Genomic DNA, 16,949 nt, shown 5'->3' with positions numbered 1-16,949 from the left:
GTATACTGCTGTTAAAATGTCCTGTCTGAGATTAAAACCTTTCAGCCTTCTCAGGAGAAACATGCGCTGTTGGGCCTTTTTGTAGACCCCGTCTGCATGCTGTGTGAAGGACAGGTGGTGGTCCATCTCAGTGCCCGGGTATTTAAAGATCTCGACCTGTTCCACCGCCTGCCCCTCCAGCCTGAGTGGTCCCCAGAGAGGGTGTGGGGTGTCAGATGCCCGGCGCCCCCCACAACACAGCTCTTTGGTCTTACTGATGTTCATTTCCAGGGAGCTCTCCTGGAACCAGAGGACCATGGTGTCCACATACTGCCAGGACAGGGAGCACTCGTCTGTCAGTCTGTTTAAAACAGTGTTGCTGGATTTAAGACCATTCACTCTGACATGTTGGGGTCTGTCCTTTAAAAAAACTTTAATCCATAAAACCAGTGTTGTGTTGACTTGTAGTCCTTGGAGACGGTGCAGAAGTGTGTTTGTGTTTACTGTATTAAAAGCAGATGAAAAGTCCATGAATAAAATCCTGACATATGAGTTTGGTGAGTCGAGGTGCCTAGCCACTAGCATTTGGCAGAAACAGTCAGATCTTGCTGAAATGTTGACAAAATCAATGCAAACGTGAGTGAGCATGGAGCTAAAACCTTTCTCTACAAACTTACAAGTGTTTTCTCCACCGTTTTTGGCCTGCAACCCCTAAAAAGAAGGATACCCCCTTGCAACCCCCTGTTACATAATTCTAATTACTTTCCATTTCCAGGCTATTTTACTTGATTGGTAGGAGCGTGGAAGCTGCAAAGAAAAATGCATTTATCGCAAAAATGTAAAGTATGACAACAACAAATATATGTTTTATCAAATCTTTAAACCCTAAAATCACCAGCCAGGAGTATGAATATTCTTTTGGACGTTACTGTTTTGCTTGATAATCTCATTCCTACCCTTGTCTCTTACACACAGCCTTGACAAATACCACACAAAAACACGTGAGACCATTCTCTCTAAACCAAAGTTATGTAAAACGTCACGGTTCATACTGTATGGGCCATGATGTCATGAAAGCACCGTTACTGTATGGAGCTGGTGAAGGAGGAAAAACAGAGCGGTGAGGGTGGGACGGGGGTGCTGCGAATCTGTTGCCTCTTAAGACTGCAACAGAAGGGAACTGAAAAAAAGTTATCTTTCCCTTGAATGAATGAATAATGAATCAATCAATCAATCAATCAATCAAGCTGAAAAAGAAATAAGAATCCTGTTTTTAGGGTTTCACACATGATTTGTACTTATCACATAATTAGAATGTGATTTCTTTATTTTCCCATAAATCTACTTGTACTGCAGCTACACAGTACAGTGATACTATATCACCACCTTATGTTGAACTGGTGTACCACACTCAGGAACTATGACAACAGATTGAAGCACTGAGGCTAACATTTGCAGAACATTTTTTTCTCCTCATTGCAAGTGGCCCTGTGTGCCTGTGTGCCTGTGTGTGTGTGTGTGTGTGTGTGTGTGTGCGTGCTGCCCCTATGAGAAAAGTGACCTTTACAACTCGCTCCTCCCTCCCTGTGCCCTCAGTTACTGTGTGTACACATAAATACTAAATGGTGGTGAAGTACTTTGTGCGTTGTCCAATTATTAACTACTAGCCCGATAAGACGGAAGAGAGAGGGAGGGAGAGAGAGAGAAAGAGAAACAGAGTGAAAAAGAAGAGAGATAGAGAGAGTAAAGAAAAAGGAAGGAAGGAAGGGCCTCGACTGAGAGAGCAGCGCAGGGTAGTTTGCAGCTGGTTTGAGAGGAAAAAGAGGAAGAGGCTAAGGTGCGAGAGTGTGTGAGTGTGTGTGTTGTCAAAGGGCTGAAGGTCTCCTGCTTGTTGCCTGCCTGGCGAAACACATCTCATGGAGGAGGACACAGAGGTTGCCAGGACCATAGAGCTGAATGACGGCACACGAATGCCCACACTGGGTCTGGGGACATGGAAGGTAGCCTGAAAACACATTCTTTTTTACCTTAAAGGTCCCCATATTGTTCAGTTTTCATGATTTTGTTTTTATGTATAATATGGTTCAGGATTTTTTGCAAATAGCTGTAGTTTGGTTAAAAGAGTATTTGTGGAATGAATTCGAAGACAAAAGTCCACACAGGTAGAACAGTCACAATACTGGACTCTGATTGGTCGACAGCAGCAGCTCCTCTAATTCAAATGTGGTAAACCTGCTGAGTGGAGGATTTGCGGATGGATTTTTGGAAACACAAAAACTTGAAATTTAACGACTCAAACAAATAGATTTTTGACAATATCTACATTAAACATCTTTGATCATATGTGTACATAGATACAGGAAATTTTGATGATAATAATAAGGCCTCTTTAACCTCTCTTGGTCTTTTTTTTTTGGGTCTCTTTGTCTTACAACCATACATACCATAAAACATGCTATATAAAAACAAAGAAGAAACAAAGAAGATTCAATCCAAATATCAAAGTGTCAACACAGTAGCACAATTTATATAGACTCATGCACACATGCAGATTCATAACCTGTCTGATGTAGCTGAAATGTTATCTTATATTAATTGACAATGCATTGAAACCTACACATGTAGCCAAATCATAGACCGTTTATAACCTTGGTGCTGTGCTGCTAATGTTGCGCCATCCCCAAGAGGAATTAATAAGTGAAATTATTAATTTATAGGGACTGATTGTATGGTCTTGTTTCCATGATGTATGTGTCTTTATCTAATAGAGTTTTATGTGTCTTTGATAGTTTGTCCCTGCAGGAGCAATAAATGTATCTTATCCTATTTTTAGGTGCTACGTGTAGCATTTTAACATCAATAAATTATTACTACATTAATTTGAGATGTTAGTAAACTTAGTATAAACAAATGAGGCCATCACTGTGAAGACTGGCAGCCTCTAGCGGCCTCTACACTGCATTTTACATTGTGTGACACTGGGTCAGATTTGGCGGGAAATCTGCTAGATTGCTTTATGGCACAAAACAGGAAGAGGGCGCTGTTCTTCCAGAGCAAAATCGCTAAAGCTTTCAGAGTTTCTGGCAACGGCAGATGATGGAAGGAGATGGAAAGGAGAGGGCACAGGAAGCACAAGGGTTTATGGGAAATGTAGTCTTCATTTTGAGAAACACTAGCACTAACAGGAGAAGATACAGGAAACCAATCGTCTCCACCATGGTCTCATTTATTTACAGCCATCATACCAAAGTATCTCAGTTAATTTGACAATTGATGTTTAAAAAATTATTTCTACATGTTGCAGTCATCCCACCTGCCCCGCACCTCAGTCCAGGGGGCGGTAGAGACGGCCATTGCGGCGGGCTACCGCCACATAGACACGGCCTACAGCTACAGCAACGAGGTGGAGATCGGCAAGGCCCTCCGCTCCAAGATGCAGCAGAGCATCATCAGGCGCCAAGACATGTTCATTGTCAGCAAGGTGAGGGTTCTTCAAGGCCTCTTTGGTTAGGGTATAGCGGTTTTTATATAGAGCTGTAATGACTCAATGAACCCTCTGATTGGTTCAAATAAGAAATGGCAAATCAGAATAAATAATCCAGTATGGTTCTTAGATGTTTAATACTGCTGGTTTTGAACATTTTGCGCATTCTTAAATGGGTCTTTCCAGCACCGTATAGGTCCTGTGTAGAAGAGCTCTAGAGAACCTTTCTAAAAGGGTGCCTTAATTCACCATAAAGGGTTCTGCTGTGGTACAAGCCTAAAAAACACTTCCTGGTGCTGTATAGAACCCATATAGAAGAGGTTCCTCCCTGCTAACCAGTTCTTTCTATGCCATACCATATATCCCGTCTTAGATCCATGTTCAGTGCATCTCTTGGCCAGATGTTTTACCCTGTCAGTGTCTCAGTGACCCACTGTGAACTTCCCTATCCTGTGCCTTTCCTAGTTGTGGTGTACCCATCATGCCCCAGAGGACATCCCACTGTGCCTGGACAAGTCCCTGAGCGACCTCCAGCTGGACTACCTGGACCTCTACCTGGTGCATTTCCCTGTCGGTCTAAAGGTTGGGAATACTGATAACACATCCAAAACACTGCAACAAAGCTGGAGATCACACTCTTCGATGTTCCTGATGGGTATATTATGGCTGTCCACAGCTTCAAGAAAAAGATAATCAGAAACAGGACTTTTACCTCCCCCGTAGCTGGCGGCTAGAGTACCTCAGCCCAGGCTAGCGAGAAATGTTCTTCATTAGCAAATCTTTGAATGGGGTCTAATGGAACTGCCAAATAATCCAGCTGGACTCATGCATTGAACTCAAATTTGGTTCTAAATTCTGTCTCAGCATCTTTGTAATGGAGCGAAGACTTTGCCTCTTTGAGTGTTTTTCAAATTTCTCCCCAGAAAATGGGTGATGAGCTTTTCCCGAAGAAAGACGGAGAGATGCTGACTTCTGACGTCGACTATGTAGACGTATGGAGGGTAAGAACACATCTCTCATTCCACTCTCTTGCCTCTTGCTTGCTCCCGTTGAAGATATTTCAGTATTGTGGAGTGTGTTGTATGCGTGTTTTCAACGTGTCTGCTGTTTGTTGTTTGGTGCAGGGGATGGAAGCCCTGCAGGCCTCAGGGAAGGTGAAGAGCATCGGTGTGTCCAACTTCAGCATCCTCCAGCTGGAGAGACTTCTCGCTCTGTGCAAGGTTCCCCCTGCTGTCAATCAGGTGCTGCATGTTTATTCATTTCCTTGCCAACGTTCTTGAAAGTGGCTCAGCTCCAACTCCGCTCCTCCTAACTTTATCATGGTTAGGGAAATTACAAAACTGTCTAGATCAGCATCCATGCATTCTCACCTTTTGTTTGGTTTTGACTCGCCTATAGGTGGAGCTGCATCCCTACCTGGTGCAGACGGAGCTGATAGAGTTCTGTAAATCCAAGAACATCGCCCTCACCGCCTACAGCCCCTTCGGCTCGCCTGCAAGACCCCCGGAGCTGTGAGCCAGACACACAGCATCACTCACTTACACCACTGACTCAGATTAATGTTTTAAAACTTTTCAAATTCTAAGTCCCTGCAACTGGGCACTCCTGTAGATGTTGTAAAATTAGAGTGTAATCACACCCAGGGTTCAAAGTTTACTTTGTAGCATTTTTGTATTTGGTTAATTTAGGTTCCCACTGCCTAGTTACAAGTGAACCAGGGCTTCCAAACAAAAGTCACAAGACTCACAAGTAGCTTTGTGTTTATTGAAGTTTTGTTAACTTGTCGTCCTGCCAAGTTAGAGATTTTAGAGAAATTAAATCTATTTCCAGTCAATGTAACTTCAGCTAAGCATGATGGCCTTATTTATACTCTTTGCTGTAATTTACCTTCCCTGGTGTTCATACAAGTTAAGAACACAAAGTTCCTCCAAGCATGAGGAACTGCTGGCTATCAGATGTCCATCTCTTCTTCTACCCATAAACCCTTGTATTTTGGGGTTGTTTCCTGTAGTTGGTAGTTGGATTACGGTCTCACTCCTACCAAACCGTACCACAGTTCTCTTGGATGAGAACTGACACCTGCATTTTCAGGCAGTATTGTCATTTGGTTCCAAATGAATTTGAATGGCATGGCGAGCCGAACTAAAGGAGTAAATGCTGGAGTTTGAGTAAAAGGCTCCAAATGTACCTGGTGTGAACATGCCCTTGGATAAATCACATGGGAGTGTGCCAGAATCTTGCCATACTGCATAGGCCTCTTTGACTGCTCTAAGTTTTAATTCAATAAAAGGCAGTCTAATGAAATTCAGAGCGTGTTGGGGGAGATTTCAGCACAGTTCAGCATGTTGCTGGACTGGTTGGAAAAGGTTGGTGTTTTTTGAGGCAGCTTGAAGAAACATAAATCTTTACTGAAAGAATATGAGCTAGAAATACCCTTAAAACTACCCTTCAGGTCTATCTGATTCATATGAATTTACAATCCTTGATCCTCTGGTCTTTATATCCTGCCTGTCTAGTTTGAGAGGAGACACTGATCCATACAAGCTCCTGGAGGACCCAGTCATAGGAGATATAGCCAAGAAACACAGACGAAGCCCTGCACAGGTCTGTGTTTGTGTGTGTGTGTGTGTTTGTGTCTGTGTATGTGTCTGTGCACCTGTGTAAGTAAAAGTGATTTTTTCCCCCAGGTATTGCTGAGGTACCATGTGCAGCAGGGCATTTCAGTTATCCCCAAGAGTGACAGACCTCATCACATCCTCGAAAACACAAAGGTGAAATCCTTCTCTCACTCTCTGTGCTGTCTCTCTTCATCCTCTTTCTTTCTCCCTCTTCAGGCTCACTCTTACTCTCTTAAGCGCTTTCGCACTCCTTCCTCTCTTGCTTTTACCCTTTGGTGTGTTCATTAGTCAGCATTCATTTCTTCCTCTGGCCTATCTAGCCTGCAGCAGGTTTCCCAAAAGCATTGTGGCATGAGAATCAGCTTTGTTCCACTGACCTATCAGGGAACAAAGGCCAACTTTGCAGTACAAAGGTGTTTTATATTATATATATATATATATATATATATACAGGGAAACTGTGCCAGCGCTACTTCCTCCCACGCAGCCTACATGCAGCTGTTGCCCAACAGAGTTCAGAGTTCACAACTTCAGTTTGAAGAACAAGCCTTCTGATTATGTTTGTGCTTAGCGCTTGTACTTTTGTCTGACTTTTGTATTGACAATTATATCAAAAAGCATACCACACAGCAAAAATGAATGCATATGAATGTGAAAGATTGCATAGCATATCATATATCTATATCATAGCATATCGTACGTGTCCCCAGTAGGTCATTAGCATTCACTGGTCACTTGTGCTCCACGTATAACCACGTATAATATATGCTAACTGTTAGTGTGGAGCCTACTATCGATAGTAGGCTCCACGCTAACAGTTAGCATATATTATACTGAGTGATAGTAGGCTCCATGCTAAGTTTTGCATAAGTCAAATTTACATGACATCTTCAGAAATAGTCATTGCTGTTTCCCTAGCTATAGTGATTATACGTGGACATGGAGCACCAACGATCTACTGGGGACCAGTGGATGATATTGGTGTCTATGTCCTCATCACTTTGTGAGTTGACCAATGGGAGATTGTCCCATTGGTCAACTGTGAAACCCTCCCTATGAAAATCTGTCTGTGCTGTGATGAAGACAATCAGCTGGTGGTGTTTTGTGCAGATCTTTGACTTCAGACTGACTGAAGAAGACATGAGCGCACTGAGAGGACTGGACCGAGGATGGAAGGCCTGTGTCCTCGACCAGTAAGACATATATATATTCAAATTTATGTTTGATGACTTTTACAAGGGTTGGGAATGGGTTTTATGAGCCATAGGGTCAGGGATGAGTGTCTTGAAACTCCAATGAGTGGGGAGTTTTGGTTCGAAAACAGAGTACAAACTGGATTATGGTCAATCTTACTTAATGCACCTTTAACAGATCTTGCTGAAATGAAGCCTTTGCTATATAGTAATATGCAACCCAAAGCTTCATTCACACTGCTAATTGAATTGATTACAATCTCTGGCACCATACCGCCCAACTGTCTCTGTATTATAGACTAACTCCGTCGTGGTTCTGTCCCTCAGAATCAAGTCTCATCCATACTACCCCTTTGAATGAGACCGCCAAAGGAGAGAAGAGAGAGAGAGAGATGGATCTACCTTTATACTGCAAACATCAGCCGGATGTTTTGAAATCTACTTATGGCACACACTGTATTGCACCAATGACTCGTTTACCTGAAACAGTAGGCCTAATAACAATTAACTATGCAATGTGAAAATGACAATTAAAAACCTGAAGGCAGCGTGAATGTAATGAATGTGACCAACAAATATAAGACTACTCATATGTTCCTTTTTTTGTTTTCCTCGACACAGAAAAGCTTAATTTTTCTAATGTTTTTCTGTCATGAATAAAACATGTTCCCCTCTGCAAAATCACAATTGTCCCATTGTTTGTTTTAATGGCAACTCATTTATGATCGCCCAAGTTATGACTTTGTAATATCAAATGGACTAAAAATTCATTTTTAAACACATTGAATGTTTTATTACAATATACAATACAGAGCACATCAAAGAATAGTTTCCATACATACACACTGTATGTGTAAATTGGGCTTTGCTGGATGACCCTTGAGAAAAAATGTTAAAAGCATATTACAGATTCAGTGTCTCTGTGAGGGTTTGTTTCAGTGTGTCACATGGCATACTGATAGGCTTTTCAGTCATCGAATTAGTAGAAATCTGTCTATAAATATGGAATAATGATTTAAATTAATGCAGTTCTGTATGTCAGGGACTGTTAGCAGTTGTTAAAATGAATGCTGTTGTTAGACAATGTCAACGAGAACTGCTTGTATCCTCATTTACTTCTTCAACCCTGGAGCTAAAATGAGGATTTTAACTCTATACTGTCCTGTTCAAAGATAAACTGGTTGTGAACACTGTTAACACTATATGAAGTACACACAATGTTCATCAAATGATATAGTTTTCTTTTATGTACTCTTTATCAGGTGTTGTATATCACAGAAATATGGTGATTGGCATTATTGCTCGTCATCTCCATTGTGCTGTGATGCTGCAGGGCCTCCAAAATCTCTTTTTTTCCCTCCTATTAAAGATTTTGTATGGGAACAGTTTGAGGCTCTGTTTCAGCCAGAAGCCAGGCCTTGCTTAGCATCCGTTTTTGGGGCGAACAGAAAGATCCTGTCATTCTCTTCAAGTGGGATGTGGCCTTCCTTTCCCCGCGTGTCCCATCTTCTTCTTCTCAGGAGAGGGCGACGGAGGCGAGGGCCTCACGGTGCAGACGCACGCCGAGGCCCCGGCGATGCGCTTGGGCAGGTCGGGCCCTTTGGACCACTGGCCCTTGTCGGGGTCGTACACCTGGGTGGCTCTGGAGAACACCATGCTCTCCCAGCTGTAGCCGCCCAGCACGTAGATCCTCCCCGCCCAGACCCCCACCCCCGCCTCGCTGTTGGGCAGCAGCAGCGGCGTCACCCGGGTCCACTGCTCGGCGTGCGGGTCGAAGGACTCCACCCGCAGGATGTCGAAGCGCTCGGCCGTGTCCTCGCGGTCGTCGCTGCCCCCGATGGCGTAGATGAGGTGGCCCAGGGAGGCCATGCAGTGCCAGCCCCGGGCCTGAGACATGGCCTGGCGCTCCACCCAGGCGTCGCCGCCCCGCGACGGGTCATAGCTCAGGACGTCTCGGCGGTACGGGCCGATCTGGTAGTCGTGACCGCCGGAGATGTAGACCACACCGTGGTGGACCGTCCCAGCGTGGCCGTAAGTAAACCTAGTTAAGACAAAGCCAAATGTAACACTTTTTAGCAAAACCTGGAATTGATTCTAAGACCAATTTAAAGACCCCATGAAATGGCGTCTTTACTTCCTTGATCTGATGTATTTCCTGTTAAACAGGATGTTGGGCCAGGACATAACGAGGTGAGGGATCATTCAAAAGTGTAAAGCAATGCAATATCAGTCAGGAGAGAAAGGCAGTTTTATTTGATGTGAGGGGCGGAGGCGCGGGATTGTTGAAAAATCTGTGATGATTTTATTGGTCGCAATTTTTATTTTACGCCTACTGGTGCAGCATGAGGTCACTATTAAAGATACTCTGTTTTCCAGACAGTAAAAGTAATGGCAGTTAATTTCAAGGGGACTTTAACAAACAAAAGCTGGCAAAAATATACTATTTCTGATTGAACATAGCTTATAAATGTTGCAAAAATGATTAAAGGGCAGTATAATAAAAAAAAACAAAAATCCTGGAAATTAAATGTGTAGTGACAGGTAGTCCAATTTTAATGTTTATTACAGTAGATATAATGAAAACAAAACATGTTTCGCGTATTGTGTGTTATATCAATCGACGATAAGAGTTTAGCAAAACGGACATTAGGTTGTACAAAAATTTGTGGTTTATTACTTTAAAAAGGAACTAAACCCCAAACCTAAATCTGTGTAAAGTCTGGCATCTAATGGTGAAAAGCAGTGTGCTGAACTGGCCATCTGCTATTGGCTGATCTTTTGTGGCAGGTGATGTCACCACCTGTTGTACTCTATATAAGGTGACATCACGTGGCACCAAAGACCAGCCAATAGCAGACGGCCAGTGCAGTACCCTACTTTTCACCATTAGATGTCAGGCTTCGCCACAGATTTGGGTTTGGGGTTTAGTTCCTCTTTCAGCTGCGTTCCTACCTGGGCAGCCCTGCTATGTAGGACCAGCAGTCCTCAGCGGGGCAGTAAACCTCTGCGGTGGATAAAGCCCCGGTGTCGTTCCTCCCGCCCACGGCGATCAGGCACTCCCCCACCGCGCCCAGGTAGAAATCCACACGCCGCTGGTTCATCGAAGCGCCCTGGAAGCACATCACGCTATCATTGCTCTGAGATCTTTGCAACTGTTAAACAAACACGATTAAGAAAAGGGGAAGTCAGAAATGATGATAGAATACATAATGGTAGCTGGAGAGGTGGGGAACTTCCTTCACTCCTTTAACGATTTTGGGAGTGTCTACCCTGCTGTATAAAACAAACTGTGGGATAGTTTCTCATGGATATCCTAAATGAGCTTTATGGACTATTTGGTCACTTTTCCTATACATATTTTCCTCCATCTAAAGTTAAACTGAACAGGTGATAATGTACATCTTCAAATCTGCACATATCTACACCTGTAAATGAAATATATTTGAGAAAGCGAATAGTTTATTACGTAGATCTACACTTTCTGTACATGTATCGGCCTTCTATATTTTCTTCATATTCGCATACTCTGTCTCATTCATTATATACTGCATGTATCTCAATATTTTCAGAATTTTTCTCATCTTTATATTCTGTTTTTCTTTGCTGTACCTTTTCACTATTCTCCTGCTACTCAATTTCCCCACACGGCTCATTAAAGTTCCAACTTCTCTTCTCTTACTAAAGGAGGATTACGCTTGATTTTAGAGGGACGTCCCGGTACGGTACCTTGGTCCACTGGTTGTGGCGGGGGTCGTATCGGTACAGCAGGTTGCAGGCGGCGTCTCCGCCGTTGTCCCGGGACGAGCTGCCCCCGGCCGTGTAGATGAACCCCCCCAGCACGGCCAGGCAGTGGTGGCTCCGCTGGGCCGGGAGCTGGGTCTCCACCTCCCAGCTCCCCGCTTCGCCGTCCAGCCAGCAGACGTTGGCGCTCAGCTCCTCGCCACGCTCCGACACCTTTAGAGGTAAAGACGGGAGTCAGATTATGTGAGAGCAAGGTGAATTGCCACTTTTGCTGAGTTTAAAGTGTCTTTTGTCACCTCTATGTAATTAACATACCGAGGCTACAAAAGTACTCACTTGAATTTTTACAAAGCTAAAAAAAATGTTAAAAGTACATGAGTTTGGGTCTGAAAACTGTAAAATTCCTTCATCTTGATCTAGGTAATATTAAGACATTTGAATACACTCTATTTTCAAAATGGCTCTGATGAAACACTTTTCTAACAGAGAGGGGTACAAAAAATCAAGAGGATGATTATTTATAGTCACAGTAACCTTTCCATCCACAGGTAAAACCTTTTGGGAGATCAATTATGAAACATATAGCAGATTAAAGAGTAACTAAACCCCAAACCCAAATCTGTGGTGAATCCTGAACTGGCCATCTGCTATAGGCTGATCTCTGGTGTCAGGTGATGTCACCACTTGTTACACTATAGAAGGTGACATCACCTTGCACCAAAGATCAGCCAATAGCAGATGGCCAGCTCAGTAGCCTGCATTTCACCACAGATTTGTGTATGGGGTTTACTTACTCTTTAAATGCTCCCTCAACTGACTTGATGATATTTCCAAAAATAAAGCTATCATCATCATCATCCTCTCCCCCTCTCGTACCTCTCCTCCGACCAGCAGCAGCCGCTCCACCCCCCCCCTCAGCGTGGTGCGTCCGGTCTGCAGCAGCGGCTGGGCGCTGGGCCTGGCGTGGTAGGCCAGCGCCTCCTCCACCAGGGCCTCGCAGCCGGCCTCCTCCGGCAGCAGGGCCCTCACGGCGGGCAGCACCCGGCCGGCCAGGTCCTCCACGGGCATCAGAGGGAAGCGGATGTGGGAGAGGAGCTGGCGGGCGTGGGCCGGCCGGTCGGGACACTGGCTGAGCCACTGGAGGGCGGCCTGGAGCAAGGCCTGCTCGCTGTCGTGCTGGACCTGACGGCATGAGAGGAGATCTGACATTAGAGATCATCCCACTTTCCCTAACCATTCATTTAATTATTCAATAATGCTTTTTTTTATTATTAATTCTTCAGTTAAAAAGGTAGTGAACTATCCCAAGGTTTTCCCTCCATTCAATAGATGTGGTGGGTCATCCTGCCTTAAGGCTAACCCTCAAAGAAGGAGGATGGAGAGTTTTAGTGTCCCTTGATGGTCTCAATGCTGTTTCAGAGGCTTTTCCACCCTGACAAGAATACAGTTCTGGGAGTAAACGCTGAATACTTGCGTCATATTTAGCATGAAAATGGAAAAATGTAAAGATACCGAATACTGGCACAAAATATGGCCTATCAGCAGCTTCGGTGTGACGATATCGGCCTTCTAAAAACCCATATTTTCAAGAAACAAGAAACCACAACAACCAAGTCACTGGCATCTGTGACGCTCATCACAGCATTGACCACATTCACACAGGAAGCCTCGCTTGCAAGACTGGCATGAAATGGGAGAATGTTCGATGACACCAACTGACACAACAGAAAGCAAGCCACTGTATAAAAAGCAGCTAAACATTTTTAACAAATCTAACTCTAACTAATCTAGCTGACCTTCTGCCATGCCGTCTCCTTTTTGCTTTTATCTCTGTACATGAAGGACGTTTTGACATAAACCACACAGTTACCATGAGTTAGTTGTCTGTCTATTATTAATAGCCTGTATCATACTATTACTATTTGATTTTAACTATTCAAGCATTGGAGGAAACAATGGCCATTTGGTGTAATTTGCTCGTTTCTGCTATTTCCAAGAAAATGGGCTGATTGTGGAAAAGGGAACCGACTTGAAATAAAATGACAAATTTTTCACTACAACTATGATTATTTTTGTTTTTTTTTACTATCCTACAGATTATAGGTTTGTGAGTTAAAAGTTTGCACAATTGTGATGTAAACCAGTGGTTCTCAACGTGGGGTCCGGGGACCACCAGGGGTCGCTGAGGGCGTTCCAGGGGGTCCCCAGCAAACTGATGAACAGTTAAACTCCACCATTATTTCATTTACAAGACCATAACACAATTACAGAATGTAGAAGAATGACTGTTTTGATCATAGTTTCTCTGTTATCTCTCTACCTACAATACAGACAGTCATAGAATTCTGGACAAAATCATATCCGACAATAAAAATATTCTCAGATTTGGATCCGAGAGACAAAATCTCATCAAATGGGGGTCTGTGGCCCTAATGTGGACTAAATTAGGGGTCCACGGAAAATATTAGCAAAATATCGTGACAGTCGATATTATCAAATATCGAAGCCGAGGAAGAAGGCTCACTCTGATAAGAAGATGTAGTCCTTTCCCCGCATGACTGACACCTGTACCATATAAACAACACAGTCTACGTGAAGTGTTCGGATTACCTGGCCGCTGGAGAGGTAGGAGGTGAGTTTGCGTAAAGGGATGTCCCGCAGGAAGTCCGGGGTGAAGGAGAGCGTGGCGAAGCGCTGGAGGATGAAGCGGTCGATGAAGGCGTCGAGGCGCTCCAGGCTGTAGAGCAGGGCCAGCTCCTGCAGGTACAGGTAGTTGTCCTCGCTCACCTCCCGCTCCAGGTACTGGCAGCAGAAGTCCACCACGCGCCACACCTGCAGTCAGTCCGGTTTTCAGAACATAAAGTTAACACAGGGTTCCTACACATTTTCAATTAAAAAAAAATCCATACTTTTTCCAGACCTTGATTTGTTTTGAAGATTTTGTCTGGTGTTCAATATGATTTACGCAGATAGACATCTTGCCCCTGCTAACTAGGTCATATCACTGTATAGATGAAGATTGTTCTTCACAGCGACAAATATCACAATATGTGAGATGATTGGCAGGGTTCCTACACGGTTTCCATTTTTAAAATTCCATATTTTTCCCAGACCCTATGTTCTTGACTGGATTTGATTTTGGTGGGTATTTGATATAATGCATGCTGACAGCGGCTGGGTAATAAGAGCGTCCCTCTATCTGAACATTATTCTTCACATCAACAAAAACTGTGGACTCAAAGTGGCTCTACAACAACATACAAGCTAGAATTATGTGTGTATCGGACCTGAACCGCAACGTTTTCCATACTTTTCCAGACATTTTTTTCAAATTCCCAAACTACTCAAGACCTGGAAATGTTCAAATTCATTTTTTATACTTTTCCAGACCTGCGTAGGAACCCTGTTAACAGAAAACAGTGACAGAAAAGATTATAGAAAAGAAGGATATCGCAATATCTAATAATATCTCAGACACCACTTTGATTCGATTCGATTCACAAGTTCGATTTCGATTAAACTTGAGAGGAAGGATGCACTTTTGACCGATCAGCGAAAAACTTGCTGCCAGAAGCACCCAAAGGTGGTCAGCAGACAGCACCTAGAAGACTAGTTCCCTTACCTGCAGCAGGTGTGCAGCCTCCAGCACATAGTCGATGTTTCCTCCGTCCAACGGCAGCTCTCCGCTGTACAGAAAGTCCACCACAGCCTTGAGACCGATGTAGGACGTCCCAACCAGCTCCACCTAGAGAGAGGTAGAGAATATGTGTGTTGATGCATGACCGAGTTATTTTAATGGCTTTATTTTTAATCATTTACAGAGAGGCAGAGAGACAGACAGGGAGACAAAGAAAGCCTGACAATGACAATGGCCGAGATTGGCATGTGTATTACTGAATATCATCTTTGTTTGCCCCCACCAGCTGAGTCAATAGTCAACACCCACACAGAGAGAGAGAGATAGAGAGAGAGAGAGAGGATGACATTAGAATCAAACCCATCACATTCCCTGATTTACCCCGTCTGAAATACACCTCTCTAAACTCCATGATATTCCAGGAATTCCATAACCGGTGGGAACACACACACACACACACACACACACATACACAGCCGTACCCACCTCAGCCTGGCGCTCCTCCCTCATGCCCAGGGTGAACATGGCGTGGAAGTAGGGGCTGGAGACGGCCAGCAGGGCCCGGTGGGCGGGGAGCCGCTGCTCGTCGGCCACCAGCACCACGTCGCACAGCTGGCCGTGCTGCCGCTGCTCGTTCAGGCCATGCAGCAGCGCCGCCGCCTGCTCCACCCACCGGAACACCTAGGCGGGGGGGTTCATATGGGTCAACGCGCTTATCATGATGACCTATACCAAGTAGCATCAAGTCAAAAGTGTCTTTCACGTCTCCAGCTTGGATTTAAACTGGTATTAACAGACCAAATCACACCGCTAGAGTTCTGGCATCTCTTCACCGGTGACCTGTTAGGTTTACGATTGATTTTGAATAGTCTGCTACAAGTCTAGTCTTAGATCTAACTGACCTGGGATGATTCGCTGATCCGCTGTGGCCGAGACACACGGCTCGGCTTGCCGTTGTCCATTATGTCCTCTCAGGTTGGCATCATCTGAAAGGACACAGACACACACACACACACACACACACACACACACACACACACACACACACACGTATGACTATACTTGTGAGGACCTTTCCTTTGACTACATTCATTCCCTTATCCCTGAATCTTCCCCACTACGTGCCTGATCTTAACCCTTACCCTAACCTAATCCCAGCATTAACCCTAAACTCAAGTCATAACCCCAAACTATCCTTAACCTTTACTGTAACCTAAACCCAATTCTAATCTTAACCATAAACACAAGTCCTAATCCTGAACTAGCCCTTTGTAGAAGTGAGGACCGGCCAAAATGGCCTCACTTTGGAGGACTTTCTTATTTTTTCTATCTTTGTGAGAATATTTGGTCCACATATGGATAGAAGTACAACACACACGCGCGCGCGCACACACACACACGCGCGCGCACTGAGTTAAACAGACAAATGACAAGCTACTAGCTAGTAAAGTTCTTGACCCTAGGCTGCCACTTTCTGACTTTGTAAAGCTGACAAGTCCTTACATTTAGACGCAGGGTCGAGGAGAAGGCATCTCGTTACACTGTAATACAGCCAACGGCATGTTGTTACCGCAGCTTAGCAAACAACAGCAACAACAAGCAGCAGTTTGGGGAGGAAATCGACCGAGACGCGACGCTTTTTACTCTCGACGACGACGCAAACGCGACTCTTCCCAACAAAATGTCATTTTACCACATAGACATCCTCTTTCGAGATATATATATCCTTGCAAATGCCAGTTAGACAGGTCTATACAATGTGTTTGGCTGTAGCATCAGTGGTAAGCTAACCAGGATAAACAATAGAACTTCCTGTTAAGATTTTCAAAATAAAACCCTTATTGGGAAACCGGTTGGAACGTTTTTGAGAAAGGTAGGCACGTGAAATTTAACGTATATTATGTGTAGTAAATTAAAATACAATTGATATTCTTTGCAAAAACAGAAAAACGTTCAAAAACACCATAGTGGGGTAGGCTACACACTAATCCCCTGCTCATTCACTGCCACCTGACAACACTTCAGAAATCCATCGGTTTCATATTTTAACTTTAATTTAAATATTACACGGTCCTCTATGGGTTCTAAAATATTTACTCCGACTAATTGGATAAATTTAAAAAATGCATGGTAGTCAAATTAAAACAAGGCTGTTTTTCATTGTTACTGAAAAGTTTACATTTTCCCACAGTGACAGTCGCCTATGTTACTGCGTTTTTTTTAGCAATACAAAGAACCAAGGTGAATATATCTATACAGAGTATATTTAAAGAGGACGCTATAGTGAATGAAACTAC

At 43.9% G+C, this 16,949-nt stretch overlaps 2 protein-coding genes across 3 annotated transcripts; one reads left to right on the top strand and one right to left on the bottom strand.

Moving 5' to 3' along the window:
* The first annotated feature begins 1,661 nt into the window (after positions 1-1,661).
* Positions 1,662-7,940, top strand: LOC139667873 (aldo-keto reductase family 1 member B1). Of its 2 annotated transcripts, none has more exons than XM_071547350.1 (10): positions 1,662-1,979; positions 3,284-3,460; positions 3,929-4,045; positions 4,387-4,464; positions 4,588-4,704; positions 4,862-4,974; positions 5,980-6,067; positions 6,151-6,234; positions 7,192-7,274; positions 7,602-7,940. In XM_071547350.1, the coding sequence occupies exons 1-10, from the start codon at positions 1,896-1,898 to the stop codon at positions 7,633-7,635; spliced, it is 975 nt and encodes a 324-aa protein (XP_071403451.1). In that variant the 5' UTR covers positions 1,662-1,895; the 3' UTR covers positions 7,636-7,940. The 2 variants fall into 2 exon arrangements, with proteins under 2 accessions (XP_071403451.1, XP_071403452.1); XM_071547351.1 differs by having other exon boundaries at positions 1,662-1,982.
* Positions 7,941-8,066: 126 nt separating this feature from the next.
* klhl36 (kelch-like family member 36) lies at positions 8,067-15,745 on the bottom strand. Its single transcript, XM_071547358.1, has 9 exons — positions 15,725-15,745; positions 15,555-15,620; positions 15,139-15,333; positions 14,638-14,760; positions 13,626-13,847; positions 11,892-12,197; positions 11,001-11,228; positions 10,227-10,384; positions 8,067-9,315 (listed from the first exon to the last, which is right to left on the bottom strand). Exons 1-9 carry the CDS (start codon positions 15,743-15,745, stop codon positions 8,742-8,744), a joined length of 1,893 nt encoding a protein of 630 aa, XP_071403459.1. The 3' UTR covers positions 8,067-8,741.
* Positions 15,746-16,949: the final 1,204 nt, after the last annotated feature.

The sequence above is a fragment of the Centroberyx affinis genome, unplaced genomic scaffold (genome assembly GCF_046629955.1).
Source record: "Centroberyx affinis isolate AG114_WGS23_722 - 3 ecotype Tasmania unplaced genomic scaffold, CSIRO-AGI_Caff_v1 ptg005840l_1, whole genome shotgun sequence".
NCBI classification, from domain to species: domain Eukaryota; kingdom Metazoa; phylum Chordata; class Actinopteri; order Beryciformes; family Berycidae; genus Centroberyx; species Centroberyx affinis.
The sequence above is the reverse complement of the archived record's forward strand: the minus strand, read 5'-3'. Positions and strand labels throughout refer to the sequence as shown.

What these genes read in the sequence shown, in the direction of transcription:
- klhl36 (XM_071547358.1), bottom strand. Translation starts at nt 15,745, where the DNA reads ATGAATGTAGTCAAAGGAAAG. An exon ending in TGAATGTAGTCAAAGGAAAG is followed by an intron (nt 15,621 to 15,724) that starts GTCCTCACAAGT and finishes CCAACCTGAGAG; the next exon opens with GACATAATGGACAACGGCAA. An exon ending in AGGCTGCACACCTGCTGCAG is followed by an intron (nt 13,848 to 14,637) that starts GTAAGGGAACTA and finishes GACTGACTGCAG; the next exon opens with GTGTGGCGCGTGGTGGACTT.
- LOC139667873 (XM_071547351.1), top strand. Translation starts at nt 1,896, where the DNA reads ATGGAGGAGGACACAGAGGTTGCCAGGACCATAGAGCTGAATGACGGC. An exon ending in ACATGTTCATTGTCAGCAAG is followed by an intron (nt 3,461 to 3,928) that starts GTGAGGGTTCTT and finishes TGCCTTTCCTAG; the next exon opens with TTGTGGTGTACCCATCATGC. An exon ending in TTCCCCCTGCTGTCAATCAG is followed by an intron (nt 4,705 to 4,861) that starts GTGCTGCATGTT and finishes ACTCGCCTATAG; the next exon opens with GTGGAGCTGCATCCCTACCT.